Raw genomic sequence first — 21,030 nt, 5'->3', positions numbered from 1 at the left:
TTACTCCTACAAAGGTATTGTATGCTAAAACCGAAACTGATGCATTTAAATTTTAAATGCAATTCTGCAATATTCTGGTAAATGCCTTCTATTTTGATACTGGAAAGGATATTCTCATCTTAAATACAGAATTATGAGTAGACTGTCCTCTAAAAAATCCAAAATATCATTTTTAAACAATATATACTTAATTTTTTTATATGCATTTAACCAAATCAAAATGTTAGGTCAAACAGGAAATTATCCGGGTTAAGTAAGAAAAATATTTTTCACCTATTTGTTTTGGAATTGCATGTTACTGTCAATGTTACTTTTTAATATTGGAGAGAGTCAATGGAATGTCCTGTAGTGCCTCTTGATCATTTCCTAGTGAGCTGTGGGATGTGAATGTTTCTTTTTTCCTGAAGGACTACCATTTGGAGATCCTATTGCTCTTTCCGGTTAGCACAAGCTTGAATTTTAAGAGAAGATACTGACCCTCAATGTTCTTGTCAATATGCATAAAGTTAAATGCGTAACATTACTACTTAAGTTTCTACTTGGTTATGTTTTATAAGAGGGCTAATCAATAACCTGTGAGAAGACAAGTTAAAACAAGTATCTCAAGCATGCGTAAATTCATGAAAATCAGCCTTTAGAGCTTCTGACACTTGCAGGAAGGCTTCTCCATGTTTCTAATGTTACAGATTCATCAGCTGATGGCAAAGCTGAAGTTGTGCTGGCTCTCCAGGAAAGATAAAATCAATGTAGATTCAATTTAATATTTTTGATAGATTTTTTTTTTAATGTGGATTAGTATGCGGACTTCTGAATTTCTGAATGAAACAGCTCTGTTTTCTTATTTGTTGGACACAGACATGCATATGCAAGGATATAAAAAATTTGGAAATAGAGTGTAAATAGCTGTATATAAAAATTAAATTTAAAACCAAACTTTAATTAGAAAATTTAGCATTTAATTAAATTTTCTACTCTGTTTATCTTCTGCAAGATAACTGAGCCAGGTACATAACTGAAATTTTAAAATCTGTTTTTTTTTTTTGAAGTCTAAAGATGAGTCTGCATCAAATGTTTTGAAGCCTGTTATGCTGGATGAGATCTTGGATGAACATAGGAAAAGGATCAGAGAAGAAATTATCAAAGAAAGCGCTGCACCTGTAGAACATCTCAAGCTGTATGATAAGTACAGCTTCTTGATAAACAAACAAGCTGAACAACATATTGATAAGTTCCTGACAGAGGATCATACCTTTGAAGAAATAACAAGGGAAATTATTAAGTACCAGAAACTCAGTAAGGAAATAAAATATACATCTAGGAAGGTAAATTATAATGATTTTCATAAAGAGATATCATTTCAATGTTCATTTTGTATTAAGAATGTTGTCAGTCAAAGATGATAATAGTTAGCTGTGAGATAATTAAAGTGTAATAAAATTAATCTTTTTTTTTTTTTTTCAGAAAAAAGAGCTAGTTCTTCAGGAATAACCATTTATGGGGTGTATTTGCCCAATTTGTTTGAGACTCTGTTCTTTTTGCTAGATATTATTTTGGGACTTGTGAAGGCATTCAGGATATGCACCTCCTAGATGTCAAGGCCTAAAAGGAAGTATGAGTCCAGCCACCTCCCAGTTTCTTCCGAGGATCTTTATTGTGATTTTGTTTTGTTTTGTTTTGTTTTATGAGGACATTCTGTAGTAAGGTTTGTTTGTTTGTTTGTTTGTTTGCTTTTTGAGAAAGCTAAAGGGCTTTTCCTTAAACTTTTTTTCTTATAGTGTTCGATGTGAACCTGAGTTCTAGAGAAACTAGTCTGCACAAACCTGTCCTTCATGAGTGCTCCTGTGTATGTGAGTCAAGCTCACTTGCCCACTAGTCAAACATTGGATTCTGAGACTYGCAGGGCAGCAGAGTCCCCTGTTAATGCTGAGGCATGTCACATCCTTAAGTGTTTACCAAAATAAGACAAGATTAATGCATTTTAGATGTATCTCAATCTCTGCAATTTCACCAAGCAACGTTCGCTGCTGCCTCCTTACAGAGAGTACATGCCCTTCCTATAATGAGGCAGTAGCAATATTTATCAAGATAGAAAGTGATAGAAGGAAGAGTGTTACGAAGATCAAATTCCAGACATGGAAGAACAATATTTCCTAACTGTAGCTTTTTTTTTTTCCTTTGCTTTCTTCACTGGAAAGTTTTAAGAATATTTTATGATTTGACTAAATTCCCAGGTGAGGTCCCTGACATTCCACTGAAGGCTGTGAAAGAGGAAAGGGTAAAAGCTGTTTGATGTTCTGATAACTGTTACATTTGTATTGCAGTACCTCTGTCTAGGAATGTTTGAGCTGCATTGTGATGAATTGATAAGTGCTTTGGCAAAGAGAGCAGATACTGTTTGTGGAAAAATGATTGCCCAAATGTTCAAAGATCATCAAGATATAAGCCTGAGGTAACTCTCAAATGGAAAATGTGTATTTAATTGTACTTAATTTTGTTTCCACTGTTGAATTTTATAATCCTTAAAGCACATGTTTAGTCTCATTTTTGCTGTAGTAAACGTGTGCAATTTGTTTAAGGCTGATTAAAAAAAGAAATTGTTTTATATATTTTTCAGACTATGTGATGAGTTTGAGAGAATATCAGAAAAAGCCCTTACTACTCCATCAGATACACACGAACTAATGGAATTTAAGGTACTCTCTTCCTTTTAATGACTCCAAGCAAGAAGTAGCTACCAATAGCACTGTTCTGTCCTTAAGCAATAGTATTTCCAAGTTGTCTCCTTTTATGGTATGATTCTGGCCCTCTTAGAGTCACTGGTGCTGYATCTGTATTACAAAATAAAGCAGAACAGGTCATCTTTGACCGTGAGGCTAAATGTCACAGCCTGGCTCTTATACATATATGTAAACTCTTTTTCCCATCAAAGCATCATGGTTGGAACCAGACTGCCTATTTGGAACGGTCCCTGAAACCTGCTGTCACTTGAACCGCGCCATGGCATTGTCAGAGAGAATGCTGGTTGGCGTGGACCAAAACCATGCAGGGAAGCACTCTAACAAGCAGTATGGATTACTGCAACAGCAGTTGAGCCTGTGACCTAGTCCTGTTTTAGTTAGCAATATAGGCGTTACCTGGCAGCTTTGTCACTGATTTTCATGAAGCAGAGATTTCACACATAATGGCTTGGAATAAGTGCACAGTTTTATTTATCTCCAGCTACAACATGTTGGAAGCATAGATTAACATTATTTGGAGCCARTTTTCAGTTCCTCTGACATCATGGCTCAGATGCCTAAGGAAAGTAGACAATTCACTGCTGCAGATGAAACATGGAAAGACTTAATGAAATCAGTTTTGCAGGTAAGTACCACTGTCTTAAGCATATGGAGAGGATTTGTGGTATGTACCAGAAAATTGTTTCTGACAACATAGTTATCTGTTTCATCATGGCCCCCTTTCTTAGATTCTTTAAAAAATACTTTGCAGAACTTTTCCCCATAGAATSATAGGAATGTTCGAGGGAGGGATTTGGGAGGCACCTGTGGAGTTCAGCTAGTCCAGCTTCTTGCTCAAAGCACAACTGTTGCYAACACTAGATTAGGTCAGCCATGTCTTTGTTTAGGCAAATTTTGAAAGCCTCCAAGGACAGAGATTCCTTGGAGACTACCTCCAGAGACAGCCTGCTCCAGTGCTGCACTGGCTTCCTAATGTCCAAGCTGAACCTCCCAAGCAAAAGTTTGTGCCTGTTGCCCATCTGTCACTAACGAGAAAAGGTTGGCTCTCTTGCTTTTGTAACTGCCCTTCTAGTAGTTGCTGGCAGAAGTTAGATTCTACCTTTAACTTCCTCTGCACCAAGCTAGACAAGCCAAGCTCTCTCTGTCTCTTCTCTTAGTCCATGTGCTGTACTGGTGAGTAAAATTAAGCAGCATATAAAATGAAGTAACATAGCAAAGGTGATCCTGGCACTATAGGTCAACTTGTGTGAGATTCATAGATGAATGAACGAATGAAATTTTACACTGATTGTTCCTTTTGAAAAAAAGCTGTTTACTTGCATATTGAATGGTAGAGGTACCTCTGTAACTTTAAATTGTAGATGTTTAGCTTGCTTCATAAACACTATTCTGATCTACTATAAATCAGTACATAAAGCAGTTGGACACAATCACGTCTGGCAGTTCAAGATGTTACTGTCTCACAGATTTGCTTGTTATTTGACCCTTTCTGGAACTTACCACCTAGGATCAATTGATGAGACTGTGCAAATGCTCTTTGCTTCAGCATTTAGACTTTTTCTAGTCTTGGTTAGATTGATTGCATTTGCCAGCCTTACTGGATAAAGAACATTCATACAATCTGTTCTGCTGACTTTGTTGAGAAGGCAATGGCTTCTTGCAAAGAGGTGGTCCTAGGTGGGGAAGATGTAACATCTGAAGCTGGCACAGCTGCTTCTGCAGCAGTCATCTGATCAATGGGCTAAATGCATGTTCTACAAACCTTGTTCCTCAGGGACAGAGCCAGTTACCTAGTAATTCTGTTAGCCTTTAGGTAATTCCAGTAATGATTAGAGAGAACTGCCTTCATTCTGAATCAGTTCCCTAATATCAAGGACTTTTCTAGTAGGCTTTTTGTTTTTTGTTTTTTAACTGGGCTTACTAAGCTATTCCACAGACTCATGAAGATTCATGAGGTCCACTGTATTCTATATGGRTACATAAGGTTGTTATTTGAGGGGGAAAATGAGAAGTTTTGTTTTCATCTGTCTCATGCCTTTGCAGAACTTTAAGATCCATTATGTCATTAGGAGAAACACTGGCATCTTCACTCAGTCAAAAGCTTTTGGTCTGAGCGCTTTTCAGGTTGCGGATATGTTCTTAATATATGAATTCAAAAGATGTGTAATATATAAAAGGAAGCATTTACTTAATTTCCTAGCAATTCTGTTTTATCTCTTAAAAATAATTTTATTTTTATTTATTTAGAAAAAAATCAGAAATGTATCCTATTGAGCTAATGTGAAATTAATGGTAATCACCTTGGGGAAGAACCAGGTAGAAAAAGAGCGGACAAGAACATGAGAATTTTTTTGAATATTGTATTTCTGAAAAATATGTCTGCTCAGTGATCTGTTCTAATTAAGTCTTCTAATTCAGATTTTTGGTGCTAATCAAATATGAATTATTTGTGAATGTGCTATATCTAATCACCCACAGAAAACAGAGCCATCTTTTGTTTGTACAGGAAAGTGTAAATGCCAGAATAGTATAGTATAGTAACAATCTTAACTTTATTTTGGCTAAACAACTAAGAATTATTTTCCAGAAGATGGCACTCTTTTTCTATACACTCAGTGTCTGAATTTTATGGTTTAGAAGCATGTTCTTCCCCAATCAATATGAATGGTCTTTCTTAAATCACAATGCTAACTTGAGTCTGCTCATGCTTTTCTGCATTTATATGCCATTGTATTATAAAATTGCTGTGTGAGGAATCAAAATTCCTCTATTTGCTTTGCTTTTCACCACAAATTTGAATAATCATATATTATTTATTTTAAATATATAATTTAAGCAGCGCACATTAATGAGGATTAAATTACTTTATGATTTACTTTCTACTTTTCATTAAAAAAAATCTAGAATGCATTTATATTTCTGTGGGGAAGAAGGTAAAGATTAAACCCAAGAAGAAACCATCCAGGACTGCAACCTATGAGATGTTAAAAATGATATATGGAAACTAGAATTAATGATGGTCTTTTAACACGGTATTCTAAGTTTTTGTCATATGCTTGATTCACACTATTATCTTGATAGTTTTTTTCCTCTGATGGATAAAATAAGTGACACTGATGTTTTGAATGACTAAAATGTTGGCTTACCCTTTTTTCTCTTTGCCTTAGCAGAGCTACAAGTAGGAAATCTATGTTGAAATAGAAAATATTATTTTTTCTTACTTATCTCTTTCTCATATGAAAGAAAAAGCATAAGCAAGAAATATTTGTGAAATTGGCAACACGTTTTGAATTGCTCGATCAGTTGCACTTAGACTATTTGTTGATGATCAACATGGTAAGAAATGGAACAAAAACTCTGACAGTGTGTAGTTATGTGATTGTGTATTAGAAACTGTTTTATAAAACCAGTTACTAACTATATTTGATGTTGACAGCTTAATTATCTATATGTAGATGAAAAGCATAAGTAGTTATTTAATTAAATTTGTTCTGGTTTGATATGATTCAAGAGGCAAGTAACAGACGGTACATGTACTTATTATGGTATTAGACAGGTGTGCCCCAGTGAAGATCAATGAGATGAGCATACACTTCTGGGTTTTGTCAACAGATTGAAAGCGTATGTATATTTTGAGCAGGGAACTGAACCAAAGCTGAATGCGCTCTGTAAATCATTTCAGAGTGTTACAAGTTTTTGAACTGAATCTGCACTTGGAATTTAATATCGAATTCTCTGAACTAGAGCTGAACAGAGGTCAGGTCACTGGGCCAGACCGACATCGTCATCCTGTGAGGGATCTGTTTCTCACAGGTGCCCTTTGCACCTTTTGGGCTCTGCACAACAGTTTAACCTCTCTCTCCTCGTCTGTCTCTTGCAACATGAGTCATCAGTGCTTCTGCCCTGTGATACTATGCTGTGCTGTTCTGTAAACCCTATCAGGGTGGGACTTTCTGCACTGATACGGCTCTGACATTGCTGGGGAATTCCTTGTTGTTGCTGTCAGCTGTTATCAGGCCTCAGTAGATTGACTAGTCTGAAATTCTCCCCAGCAGTCTCTTTGGCATTTCTAATTGTTTAGACATATGCTTACCTGTGTCTTTTTTCTTTAATGCTGGATGTGTGTTATGGCTGTTTGTGCTGTGTGTTTACAGGCACAGCCTCACAGGGCAGAGCAGGGGGCTCTAAGGGATGACTAACTTTTCCGGTTAGCACCTGTTTCCTTCTCTTCTGTCACTGTTCTAGCCCCACTCAAATTCCTGGAAAGTGCAGTCTGGTCTGATTCAGGTGTTGAAAGAGAAGCTGTGGCAGCATGTTCCCAGACTTTGGGAAGGGGAGCAGGAGACTGCGGTTAATCACTGTCCACTGCCCTGCCGGGTCTCTTCATCATTTTAGGATGTTATGTATTCCAACCTCAGCGAATTTGAACCAGTTCAGGGTTAACAGCTCAGTTAATATACTGGCATGGGCCTGAACTAGAACTGAACTACAGTAAATTCAGTCACAGATGAACCCAAGTCCACGCTGGAACTGAATAAAAACATTTGCTTGGTTTGATTTCCTCAGCGATAAATCTACGTAATTTCCTACTTTTCAGTGTGTCTCTCATTTAACTCTCAAAAACCAATACTTGGTGAGCAAGATTAAAATATGTAATGATGATTACAGTATAAATTGGTCATAAGGCCTATTAAATGCTAAAACTTGATGTTCAGACAACTGCGTATTTCTTTCAAGAAGCTTGACAAACTTTAGCTCTTTTGCAAAACCTCTTTTTGTAATTGTATTAATTCAGATACCTTTCATTTAATGCAATAACTTTTCTAAACATTTATATTCATTTCATTTAAGAGGTTAATTTGGAAATCAATACTAATAAGATATATATTTTGTCATTTACACAGTGTATAAATAAGAAAAATCCTAGTGTTTATTCAATAGTATATCTTGATGGGTGTTATTTGGGTGCTATTGTAAAAAGAAATAAAAATATATTTTACTTTGAAATCAAGTCTAACTTTTCATGTTTTGCTAGCAAAAATTTTTAAATATGTATTTAGTTATTAAACATATTAGAATCAGATGAATGCCCTTTTTTAGATCACATGACTAGTCAAGTTTAGTACTGACGTTTTATAGTCAATATCAGTGTTGCCTATATGCAACTTTCCTGTCTCAAAACTCCTAATCTTGTGTATATATTTACATAGCTTTTTACAGAAGGAAAGATCATTTTTTATGCATTGAWCTCTGACGGTTGATTACCACATAAAGTGGGTATCTTGTTATCATAATTGTACACTTTTTAAAATCCATAAAATGGTTTTGATTGTGCATTTTGATTAATTATATAGTCCAATTGCRTAGCCAGTATAAATTGATATTGCTCCAACAGAATGATAGGAGCTATGCCATTTGATGAATTGATCCTGTGTTTTGAAAATTATTTTCAAAATAGTAGTAGATGTTTGAAAAATTTACTTAATGCCAACTGCCTAACTACTTTTCCGGTGAAGGCAGGCAATGAAGATTTGTAAGTTGTACCCTGGAAATGCTTTGAGTAAAGCAGAATTTGAAATAAAAAATAATTTTGCTCAAGAGTTCTCCTGCACTGTTTTGTGGTGAATTATTTGGGAAGGCTTTAATATTTGTATCTGAATTAATTTCTTTTTCAGGACAAACATGTGCTGGCAGTAGTAATAATAGACAAGATGTTGGAAAAACTGAGGAAGTGCAATGAATTTCTGGAGCTAATTCTCAAGGGACTTAATGAATACCTAGAGAAGAAGCGCCTGTTTTTCCCCAGATTCTTTTTTTTATCTAATGATGAACTCCTTGAGATTCTTTCAGAGACCAAAGATCCTACTCGGTACAGTAATATTTGATAGATGTATTTGTGGCTCATGGTGCATGCGAGTAGGCTTGTCGTATTGTTTTTCTAAGCCCAGAACTCACTTTATACTGTAACTGTCAGTGAATAAAAAGAATGTGCCAGATAAGATTTTATGAAAGGTGAATGCAGAGTAATTTTTAGTATGGGTAATTAAATTTAGCTTAGTTCTCTAAACTAGTAAACCTTCTGTACACTGATTTTTTTCAGAAAAATCAAAAGTCCAAATACTATTTCATGGTGAAATTTAAATATTTGATTATTGCCAATGGAAAATTGAAGTTCAGGTACGATCTGTATACTGCTGACTGGAGGTTTTTTTTTTTTTTTTAGGTGCAGTCCTAGTAAAAGTATTTCAGATTTTTTTTTTTTCCCACTGTTTTAACTTTTTCTGGAATTCTACTCATCAGCCTCATTCAGGGTTAGGCTACAAATGTTTTTCTGCTACTGAGCAGAATTAACTATACGAATATTCCTGTAGACGCAATTTTGTTAAGCAAGATAGCTTTCACCATGAGCAGAAGAACTGGGGCTTGGTTTGCAGTATGCAGATCTGAGTGTGTGCAGTGAATGCTGTGCAGGGTCATGCAAGAATAAGAATGAAAATGAATAATAAAATGACTATCTCAGTCACAGAGAAATGTTCATTCAGTGCAATGAATAGGGCAAGAGATCTTGTGAGGAAAAAAAACTCAAAGTTTTTTTTTTTTTTTTAATTACAAGAAATTTTGTTAAGGTTGTACTTGGTTGTTATACTCAAGTTCCTTAAAGTTTATTGTGGTTTGTTGGGAAGGCATAAATAGGGGAATTTTATATACTGTAGGTAGGTTAGCAGTTGAACAAAGGATGTTTAAACCTTACTAGTTTATACATTACAGAGACCATAGGTAATATTTTACATGTTTAAATTGGTCTTCAAAAAATAATGTGGTAGGCATATTGCAGGGGTAGTGCACAAGAATTATTGCTGAGGATAAACTTATTTTTTAAACAAACTAAAAATGATCTTTTAAGTAAGTTCTTCAGAAGTAAATTAAAATAAAACATTTAGGTGTTCTTTTGTAGTGTACTTTTGTAGTATTGGCAAGAAAAACTTGTCAGAAACTGTTTTGTTTTCTAGAGTACAACCTCACTTGAAAAAATGTTTTGAAGGAATTGCAAGAGTGGAATTTACTGATGTATTAGATATTACGCACATTAAAAGTAGTGAAGGAGAGACTGTGGAACTAACAGAGACAATCTCAACATCTAAAGCTAGAAGTGAAGTTGAAAAATGGCTGGTTGAACTAGAGGCAGCTATGCTGAATTCTATCCACAAGGTAACATGTCCTAATCTCTTATTTTTCTGTTTGCACTGAAGCATGACAACAACAGTCAGTAGATGATTGATGTATAGTTGTTAAAGAAACAAAGTACTTCATTGCAGAGATTGCATTGTCTGTTATATCCAACAAAAAAACAACTATTTTTGGTCCTGATATGGGAAGACTTAACAGTTTAAGCCTGTGGAAACCCATGCTTAWAGTTAAGCAAGTATTAAAAATTTTTTTCATCACTCAGACACTGCTGTTATTGTGTATATTTGCATTGATTATTGGGTGTATAAGTGCCTAAATTAGGAGTTTATATTACCTTTGTAGTCAATGGAGAGCAGAATCTTTCTCCATGGAATGGAGAAAATACACACTGATGCTTTAAATAGAAACCTTCTCAGTTCTTAGAGTTTTCATTTTCTCTAACTTCTTTTTATCTTTTTAAAAGGCAAAAAGATACATTTTATACTGGATTAAGATATTTCATATTATTTTAAGATTTTTATGATTCTCAGTTTTGCTTAATACTTAAATGTACAAGTCCAGTTAGTGAAAATGACTTTTTCTTACTGTTGAAAGTGTGGTGAGAATTATTATTGAGAGACATGCAAAAATTTAAAATCTTATCAATCCTGTTCAAATTTTGATTAAATAGTACCATTCTGTTTTGTTTGCCTCTCACATAATAAAGAGGCAGGATGGAGTATCTTGTGATTAAGGAACTGGACTAGCAGTCAAGATGTCTAAACAGATTAATTTTTCTATGTTACTGAACAAATCAACCTCTGAATGAGTTTTTTCATTTATAAGGTGATAGTCATTGTGATCTTGTGAGATTACAGTTCTAGGTGGTCTAGAGAAAATCAAAGAACTGTTCCTTTGAATGGAAGCATTGAATCATTGTGCTACTGTGAGTGCTCAGTAGGTATAACCTTCAGTTGAAGGCAGAGCTGTCCTTCCTACTGTTAGTGTGCATTCCTAGTGTGAGGCAGTTTAAAACTTAAGATTCTTTTTCAATATTCATAGTATTTGATATATGTCCTGAAGTACTGAAATACAGTTATTATTATTATTTTGGTTGCTCGCACCTTCACTGATGCATTTGTTCAGTGAATTATGCAACCTGTTTTATATAGTTATGTTTCTGGTCACTGTGTGTGCTGCTTGTCTTTCCCCATGCTAACTAGTATCTGTATTAAGAGGCATTTCTTTCATTAATTCTAAAAATACCAGTTCTTACCTTCACTGGTTCTCCTGTGATTCTTGTATTAATAGACAAGATTAAATTGAAAGAATTTCCAGGTTTTTAATGTCCTTCTTAATTATGACTACACTTAATTAAGACCCTTACCTCTTTTTTTCAGATTGTATTGTTCTAGTTTTCAGTCTCTCATCATCTTGTTATATATTTAACCATTTCTACTATTATTTTCTAGTCCTTTTCAGTGACAAGTGARGTAATTAAAGGTGCACACACTTTCCCTGATACAGTCTTAGAGTACAACAGTTTAGTTGTGATAATGGTACAGTAGTACGTAAGAAATTGAGTAGTACATAAGAAATTGAATAACCTTATCTGCTTGGTGCATATAAGGCAACGGCAAACTGTGCTGCATAAATAAGAAATGGGTAAGCATTGTTTGTCTGCATTTACCCTTGACTACAATACTGTYATAAAGCTCTGAAACAGATAAACTTTTCATAGTTTTAATGTCGATACAGACACGTTTTTTTACTCATGGATGTATCTTTTTTATTGATACCGTTATGCATATAGATTTTGTTAATTACAGAGAGGCTTGGAACTGCAAAACAGATGGCAGATTTTCATTCAGGTAATTTACATTAGCTCTCTGAGGAAGCATCTAAATTTATTGAAGAGTTGATAATAAAAAATTCTGTTCATGTGGACTGGTTGCAACGGTGTGGACTCCATTGCAAGTTTTTATTTCATTGGGATTACCCTTGAGTGATGCTAGAACCAGGTTCATCATTCTATTGTTAGCAAATAAAGCCCTATGAATTTTGGATATCACTTCCAACTAAATGCGTACTTGTTTTCTAATTTCATTGTAGTTGTGGCTAGAAAATTTGAAGTTTCTGATGGCAAGAATCATATTAGAATGTGCTGTGAAATTAGTTCTCAAATTTCGTATAATCAGTTGGTTCATATTATGACTTTTTTTTTTTGGAGCTTTGTTGAGACATTTGCTTGCAAGATTTCAGTGTTACAGAATTAAATCTGAGTCTGAATCTTGACCCTGATTAATCTTGATTCTCAGGACTAAAGCCTAACCTAAACTAATTCTAGAGCTGAACATTATCTGTTTTCACGTGTAATTATAATATGCTTTTCTCCTGTCTAGGTCGTTGGGGATGCAATTGAAGCTTATCCAAAAAATCCACGTGTTAATTGGGTAAGAGAGTGGCCTGGACAAACGGTTCTTTGTGTATCCCAAACTTTCTGGACAATGCAGGTACAGATGTCTATTAAAAATGGCCAAACGGTAAGAACATTTTAAAGGGCATAATAATAATTTAAACTATGTAACTATGGTATCATGTAGTGGTGTATCTGTAACTTTGGTTTTATCCTTTTTGGATGGATAGCTGTTCGATGTAATAGATAATCTTCTGCGTATCTGAACTGTGATTCTTAAATCTGAACTGTGATTCTTAAGGACTTTGAAATTAGTATTTCCTTTTGACTGTAGGCAATCATGCTTCAGCACTATGTCAGAGTATATTCTATGTAGCTGAACGTGTACAGTATGTGTTTTTGTGTGAGCAGCCCAGTGGCGTACTCAGGTGGTGTGAATTGGCATCACTTGCCTGTCTCTGATTCAAAAGTCCAACTTACCTTCATTAATATTTAATGCTTTTTATAAAGATGGGCTAGGACTAGTACAGAAGATAGGTACCATCCTAATGCTTGTCAAATAACGAATATACATGCAGAATGGATACAGAAACTTATGATCTACTAGCTCTACTAGTGGGAAGAAAGGTGCTTAATACATTGAATTTAAGGTTCAGGGTATGTGCTTTATAACACTTTTCTTTCATCACTAAGGCTTAATGTTTTCCTGCATACCTGTTGTATTTGGAGGTGTTCCAGAATTGTTACTGGATGTGCATCATCAGATGAAGCAACCAGATTTTTATTCGCTGATGCTGGGACAGAAAGGGTCACTAAGTTTTTTTGTAGTTGTACATAAAGCTATGACTTTATGATACTTCATGTTACTTTCTCTTCTTTTGGTTCCAATTTTTTGCAATGAGATGGTATCAACTGGAAGAATTTTTACAGTATTGTGTTTTGGGATTCTCCCTGTTCAGATATAGCTGAGCAAACACAAAGTTAAACCTGATCTGTGATCCATATACGGAGTAGTATTTTCAGGCCTTGTAACATTTGCTGCCTACTCACAGGTAAGTAACAGGAGCAATGGCTCCTGGTAATAGTGGGTGTTCTGAGCAGCTCTACTTTTGACATACATAGAAAAAAGGCTTCTGAGTGTCTTGGAAGAGAGAGAGAAAGGAAAAAGGGGACAGTATCTGGCTGCTACAAGGAGTAAATCTTGCAACAGACTGAAAAATTTGAAAAAGATTTGAAAAGATTCCCCCCCCCAGTAATAAAGGCGATCCTCTGTTCCCTAGGGAAAGAAATATGGCTTCTACGTATTCCACATATTGTCCTCAGTTGTCCAAGAAAATGAAAGCCACCATCATTTTAATGAGGCTGCAGTTAATGTTGTTAGTGAATAACGGGAGGAAGTTAAGTAAGAGTTAAACTCATTTGCTTTCGGAATGTTTGTTACAGAATTTTGAGCCTAGACAAAGGCTCTCATACTAGTCTGCACCAAACCTTCTCTGCACCTGGGGAAGCCTGTTCCTGTAAAGCCTTTACTCAAATTCTGTTGCAGTGTGAATTTTGCCTATCTGGCTTCAGCTCGAGGATCTTCATTCTGCTGTATAAAGGGGCTTGTATGTAGTGAAGCAGTGGAAAGGGTTTTGCGTCTTCTGATGATCTGCCACAAACTCTCATCAGAGAGAAGAACAGAGAGAAGGCTTACAAGCTTCAAATATCTGTTTACTGTTCCTCTCTCTCATATTAAAATGTAAAAACATCACAGACAATCAGTGACCCCATCAGACCCCACAAGGACTACATTCTCCATGAAGCAACAGCTTTATCTTGGACAAGATAAGCACCATTTTACCTTCTTCTTAACAGCAAAGGCAGTACACTCAGTGCACACCAACAAAAGTAATTAAAAAAAAGAAAAAAAAAAAGAAGCTCTTCAGGGTTTTCCAGGACAGGAAGCAATATCGTTTAAGTAACTCGTCAGATTATGTATTCACACATACATGCGCATGCATACACACACATACTCCCTTTCAAACATTTTTTAGTTCATTGTTTCCAACAGATAACTGTTGTACATAAATAAAAGGTCCAAATTTCTCATTAAAACCCAATAATAAATTAAGATGTTCTATAAAAACAAAGACGTTTCATAAATTTTGAAAACTTTGTCTTGTGGACCAAGTATACTCTCAGTGAAACAGTCATATGGTCAGAAGGATACTGCCAAAGAACGTTACTGACACAGGAGCTGAGGGCATACTCTGTGCCTCAGCTGAGATCTCAGGTTTTTACTTGTTTACTGAGGATGAGCAAGTGGGTTTTTAACTCTGATTAGAATGAGATATTTAGGATTTTATTTTTTGATGCAACACTGTAGCAGCTGATCTGCTTTTAAACTCTGCATTTCCTTCATTATACTCATAAATAAAAATAGGTCATTCTAAGCAGATGTTTATCCAAAGTTAGTTTCTGGGAAATAACTASCTGAGATGAGAGAGGGACTCAAAAAATGCAAATTATAATAATCCATTGAAGGTTACCAGTGCCAGGATATCTGAGGAGAAACAGCAGGATAGAGAGAAAAAACTAAAACAGGCTTAGACAAGTATTTCTCCAAACAAACAGAATCCATTCCTCTGTAGAAATATGCTTTGGTGTGAATGTACTACTAAGTTAATTCCCACATAATTATTTGCTTCTTTTCTTTTCTGTCTCATTCTGATACAATTTTAATTCCTCTATATGCCATCCTGTATTTCACTGTTTGTGACTTGCCAATAGATATGAAGAAGAGAAGCTGTGTACTAGATTGAGACTTTTCTTACCTAATAATATAATTTTGTACAGGAGTTTCTCTCCTATTTTAACTTACCCTGGAAGTCTGCTGAACTGATTTTTTTTCTCTTAGATGTATAATTGTCTTAACATTAAATGAATACATTTGGTTACCTTCATGCTAACAATTGATGCGTTTCGACTACTTTCTACTACTATACTGGTGACCTGAAAGATCTTATTTCTTAAGTCTTCAGCAATAAAAAGTGAATCTCAAAGGGGATAGAAAGGAAGTTCCATGCATTAGTGATGACTCAGGAAATAAATTATCAACAAAAAATTATTGGATAATTCTGTACTCTGTCTACTGGGCAAGTCATCAAGACTTAAATTTGTGTTCCTCACCATTAAAAACAGAATGCTGTTCAGAATATGAGTAGGAACGTATCCAGTCAGTTAAAAGGGAGAACTTTTATCTTCCATGTATTTGCAGAATTTGCTCATGTTTAATACTCTTTCTACTAATTAAGGAGCATGACTTGCTTTTCTGTCTGTTCTCATGGTCCCTCTCATGAGTTCATGCAATTTCTTACACATTTCTATGATCTTCATACATTGCATAGTTTTTCTTCCTGTTTAAACTTCTTTCAAACATACAAAGAATATCTTTTCTAAAGTCATTGTGGATTTCTGTCTAAGTTAATTCACCGTGTTCTCGTAAACATTCTTCTGAGAAGTGGGGAGCTTTGTGACGTATCACGTATGCTTACGTTCTATGGTAGTCTTTGATTTACAAAGCACCAAGCATTTCAGAGCTTTTCCAGAGTGATTCATGATGTTTCCAGAGAGAATGGCAGGACTGCCAGTTTAAGCCTAAAGGCTRTCTAAACAGGTATTAAGTTGTTACAGGACTTGGGATGCTTGTTAGGATTCCCAGCTCGCATCAACTTTTATTCTGTCAGGGGACAGGGAATCTTGGCAAGGTTGTTCTTATAAATGCTTAGAGTACTTCTTCAAAGCATATTTAAGGTTCATTTAAGGAATCCCAAGACGGAATGCTGCTTTTTGGTGGAATTGTGCTGTTACCTGTCTTTCCTTAGACCCTAAGCTCATGCCTCCTTGCGTTAGATTGCTACCTGTTAGTTATCTGGACTAGAGTACAGGTGGGCAGGCTCTTGAAGGATGTACTCCCTTGTACTAGAGTCCTAGTACTCTTGTACTGGAGTAACTAAAGTTCTTCATGTGTTTTCATGCATACATTGTGTGGTTTGCCCTATTTCACCTCAGCATTTAATTTTTGGGTTCTGCAGAAGAGCAGTAACAGAATAGTGTTTGGACGAGTTTTACCTTTTTTGTAGAGACAGAGAACATTCAAGCTTAATGTGGACCTCCAGTGGATACTGCTTCCTAAAAGAGTCTGCATTTAAGCACGAAAGATATATTTCTAGCTGGGAAACTCCAGGAACTGCAGTGGTTTTTGGTTTGTTTGTTTGTTTGTTTTTTAAAATTGCATTTCAGTAAGGCACTTCATCATATCTAAGTACTGTCATGATCCAAGTGCTTTTCTTAACTGGGTCTTTTCTGTTTACCAGTGACTTATTAGTATAAAAGAAGCTATCAGTTACCGCACAGGAGAAACAATTAAACTAACTGAAAACAAACTATTACCAGAAGTCAATAAACTAAAAAATTGCAAGAAAATACATTTCCTTGTTAACTTATTTGAATTACAAACGTGTTACTGTTTGTAACTGTAGTAGGGCATAAAGGTGTTTTTTTAGCATGATAGTGTCCTGTGTGCATATAAGTAGATCTTTAAAATACTCGTGGTGTTTTCATTTTCTTAATGTGAAATATATAGAAAGATAAGGACTATTGCTTGTATTCCCTGAAGAAAATAGCATATGCTCTTTTGTTTCCAGATATGTATCATAGGTGTTTAAATAGGATTCTGTTAAAGTAGAAGAAAACAAAAAAACCCTGTTGAGGTTGCCAGTGAGTGAAGGACATTGCACTGTTATTATAATGAGAAGGAACACTTTAATACACAGAAATAATGGTAATATTAAAAAAAATATATAATGCCTCAGACTAGAAATGCAACTTTCTAACTTTTTAATATTTTCCCAGGCACTAGAGGATTTTCTGAAACAGAATAATAGACAGATTGAGGACATTGTCACCTTGGTGCGAGGAAAGCTGTCTAAGCAGAAKCGAGTGACTCTAGGAGCACTTGTTGTGCTTGATGTTCATGCTAGGGATGTTCTTGCATCTCTAGTAAGCAAGAAAATCAAAGATGAAAGTGACTTTGAATGGTTAAGTCAGCTTAGGTACTACTGGGAGGTAAGTGACACCTCTCAATCCTATTAGAAGGTAATTTTTATTCACAGCTTTTCAATTTGTGCTTGCTTGCTGACACAGAGAATAGTTACGCTAATAGGAGAATTTTTGCTGATAAGAGAATGCATTTCACCAATCATTCTGTGGGTTGCAAACTAGAATGGCCAATAGCCATAAATAAGCAATTTTTAATTAAAATTACTTTTTTTTTTAATCACTGCTGACTTTCACTGCATTTGCTAAATCTGCAGGAGGTTTACGAATAAAATTTGTTTATTCAAAGACTGTACTTTGCTTTTTTGATTCTGCAGGATAGAGAATGCTATAGTGATGACAAGTTTTTAGTTAAAGGTTTTAATCTGACTTTTGGTCAATATTATTTTATTTGTGTGTTATACTTCTTGGCAAAATAACAACATTTTTACAGGATAGTGGTAAGATACCATATATTTACATTCATCAGGAGAAATTTTCCTATAATAAAGATGATGTTGCATCTGTAATTAAAAATATATATATAGACAGAGATCATGCATTATCATATTAGAGTCACTAGATTAACCATGACTGCAGCTGTTGGTCATGATTAGTTCTGTTGTTTACCTTTCAGAAAGCCCATTACTTTCTGAGGAGCTRAACAAGAAAGTTTTACTTTGCAGTATGGTTGGTAGGATCTTTCTTGAGATAACAGTTAATGGAAGAAATGTCTGGTCTTATTGTTGTGTAGATACTTTAGTGTTCATTAAATGGCAATATTTTTGTTTACTTGGGTCACATTGAAAGTGGTGTCTCAGAGCAATCAGTGGTCTGCCATGCAGTTGTTTCTGGTAACATTGTGCCTATTTAAGAATTTGAGGAATAGTTGTTGAGTTGGTTTGCATTTTTTAAATTATTTATTTAATTTATAAAATTAATGCCTGGTTCCTTAGGAGGGGCATCTACAAACAAAGATGATCAATGCTGGATTGAAGTATGGATATGAATATCTTGGCAATACCCCCAGGCTGGTTATTACTCCACTTACAGACAGATGCTACAGGTAAAACCACAAATTGCTAAATGTGCTATATTAGCATGAATTTATTTAGTTGAGATATTAAATTAGTTCCAAGAATAGGTGACTCCTAAAATTCTGTTTTTGTTGTTCTAATAAGCATAATTAGAATAGGATACACTTTTTTGGTAGATTAGAATTGGTCCTGCATCAATACCTTAATTTAAAATTGTGATAAAATAGATCTTTTGAGACACTGTAATTAGTGATAAATCACAAGTGGAATGAAATTTAGAAAGTGGATGACGAGCTACGATCTATTTTGAGCTTCTGGTAAGCTTTACATTATATTAGTATAAATTTTTAGATTACAGTTGCCAGGAGTAAGTAAACAGTACTGTCAGAGGAAAATGCAGACACAAAACAGCAATTTTTAGAAATTTCTGATAAAAGCTAGAGCAGCTGGAAAAATGGCATAAGAAAGGGTACAATTAGATTTGTTTTTTTTCTTTTTTTCTATTATTTTATTTTCAGAACCCTGTTTGGTGCACTTCACCTACATCTTGGAGGTGCCCCTGAAGGTCCTGCTGGAACTGGAAAAACAGAAACTACTAAAGATTTAGCCAAGGCTGTAGCTAAGCAGTGTATGGTTTTCAATTGTTCTGATGGATTGGATTACCTTGCATTAGGAAAATTTTTTAAGGTTTGGATAAAGCTTGAGGGTCATATTCTCTATTATAATAAAACCCTGTAATTACTTTGGCACTTGAAGTGGTCTTAAGGTATGGTAAATGTAACTTTACCTACTTCCAGGCCACTACATAATGCTGGTATTGTGCAGACAGGTCTTAGTGTAGTTAAGAATGCAACCCAGATATCAAAATTGTTTTACTGTGCTTTAAAAAGTGGATATGCCATAACGATTTTATTTGTTTCAGATAGACAACATAGATGCCATCTAAATGAGTACCTTTTATCAGCTGATTGGAAATTTAGGGGAGTTAGGGTTTAATCTAAACTCTAAATAAGCTAGTAAGAATAGCTATATTATGCAAATTAGCACATTCATTTCAGTATCGGCCTGAAAATACAAGTATTGCACAAAGTTAAAGCTCTTAGCTTAGACAGGTCTGTATTACGAAAATCTGTTCTGAATGACTGTGTGTTTCTTACAGTCTAGTTTCCTGTTTTAGACTGGAATGATACAAAAATAGAGCAAGTATGCTTTCCTCACTGGCATTACCTTTCCCTTCTGAGTCAGAGGTGGTATTGGAACCACCTGCTATGCCTTCAAAATTCAACATGACAAAAGTTTACCAAAATAAACTAAACCGAGTGTTTATTTAAAATGATAAAAGCAAAATTCTGTGTCTTAAATGTGAATTTTGGAATTAAATGTTAACAAAGCATGAGGTACTGTCTAGAGACTACCTGTGCTGCAGAGATGGTACAGTAGCATTTTGGGTACATACCTCAGAAAAGACCTAAAAATTAACCAGAATTGTAGGAAAAGAGAAAACTAATCTTCAGTTACATTCAGGTATCATAACATGCTATAATATCTTGTAAAAGAATGGTCATTTTTATTCATACTGTAAACCAAATGGGTTAATCTTAGACCTGTGGAATTTCTTGCATTGCCTGCAGTCACTGTGAATCCTCTGTCAGTATAGAGGCAAAAGAAGAGTAGGTTTTTTGCATGCATATTTAGAGGTGAAATCTTCCCCCTTGTCCAGTTGTAAAATACTACCTGTAAACGTAAAACATGCAAAATGTATGTATTAGATAGGCACTTTGCGTATGATAGAAGAAATAGGATTTTGGATACATTTTTACAGGTTTCTTGTCCTGATTTCTTTTTTTTTTTCTTTTCTTTTCTTTTCTTTTTTTTTTTTGGTCAAGCAAAAATTTAAAAATTCTGTAATAGTTTTGGAAGAGATCTCTATCTGGAGTGAGTTTGATTAGAAGTTAGTGCCCTTGATCATGGTTATAAGTCCTCTCTTTGTACATGAAATCTTTTTCTTGTTACAGAGTTGTTTCAGTCAGCACTGGTATGTCCAAAATAAGTAGTCATCTATGGACTAAGCATGTGTTTGTCTCTTCTAGGGGTTGTTGTCTTGTGGGGCATGGGCTTGCTTTGATGAATTCAACAGGATTGATTTGGAAGTACTCTCTGTGGTTGCTCAACAGATTCTTACTATCCAAAGAGGTAACTTGTTATTTTAATCTTATCTTTCTCTTAAATATGAAAAAAAATAAAGACACAACAAAAAGTCCCCAACAATTACTTTGGTTTTTATTTGTCCCTAGGCATTAATTCAGGTTCTGACTTAATAGTGTTTGAAGGAACTGAATTGCAACTGAACCCTACATGTGCTGTCTTCATTACCATGAATCCTGGTTATGCTGGGCGTTCAGAGCTTCCTGATAATCTTAAGGTATTATAACACTTGTCATTTTATTACCTTCAGGCATTAATACAGAGAGTAAAAAATGAAATTGCTTTCTTGTCAAATATAGAAGTTATTAAGAATATTTAATACCACTAATCTTCGATTTCTCAAAACAGGTTTTTGGTAACACCTCTCACAAGAAGAAATTAAAAAGAA

At 35.0% G+C, this 21,030-nt stretch overlaps 1 protein-coding gene across 1 annotated transcript in view; it reads left to right on the top strand.

Moving 5' to 3' along the window:
• DNAH7 (dynein axonemal heavy chain 7) overlaps window positions 1-21,030 on the top strand; it is a 118,951-nt gene that overhangs the window by 18,646 nt on the left and 79,275 nt on the right. The window contains 12 exon segments of the mRNA XM_026091747.1: window positions 1,047-1,322; window positions 2,322-2,449; window positions 2,615-2,693; window positions 3,253-3,363; window positions 8,414-8,607; window positions 9,749-9,947; window positions 12,308-12,448; window positions 17,218-17,430; window positions 18,357-18,466; window positions 18,956-19,124; window positions 20,528-20,630; window positions 20,732-20,859. Coding sequence (XP_025947532.1) covers window positions 1,047-1,322; window positions 2,322-2,449; window positions 2,615-2,693; window positions 3,253-3,363; window positions 8,414-8,607; window positions 9,749-9,947; window positions 12,308-12,448; window positions 17,218-17,430; window positions 18,357-18,466; window positions 18,956-19,124; window positions 20,528-20,630; window positions 20,732-20,859 — 1,851 coding nt within the window.

Source organism: Apteryx rowi, unplaced genomic scaffold, assembly GCF_003343035.1.
Source record: "Apteryx rowi isolate R43461 unplaced genomic scaffold, aptRow1 scaffold_92, whole genome shotgun sequence".
Taxonomy (NCBI): Eukaryota; Metazoa; Chordata; class Aves; order Apterygiformes; family Apterygidae; genus Apteryx; species Apteryx rowi.
Note: the sequence above shows the minus strand (reverse complement) of the source record. Positions and strands in the feature narration are given on the sequence as shown.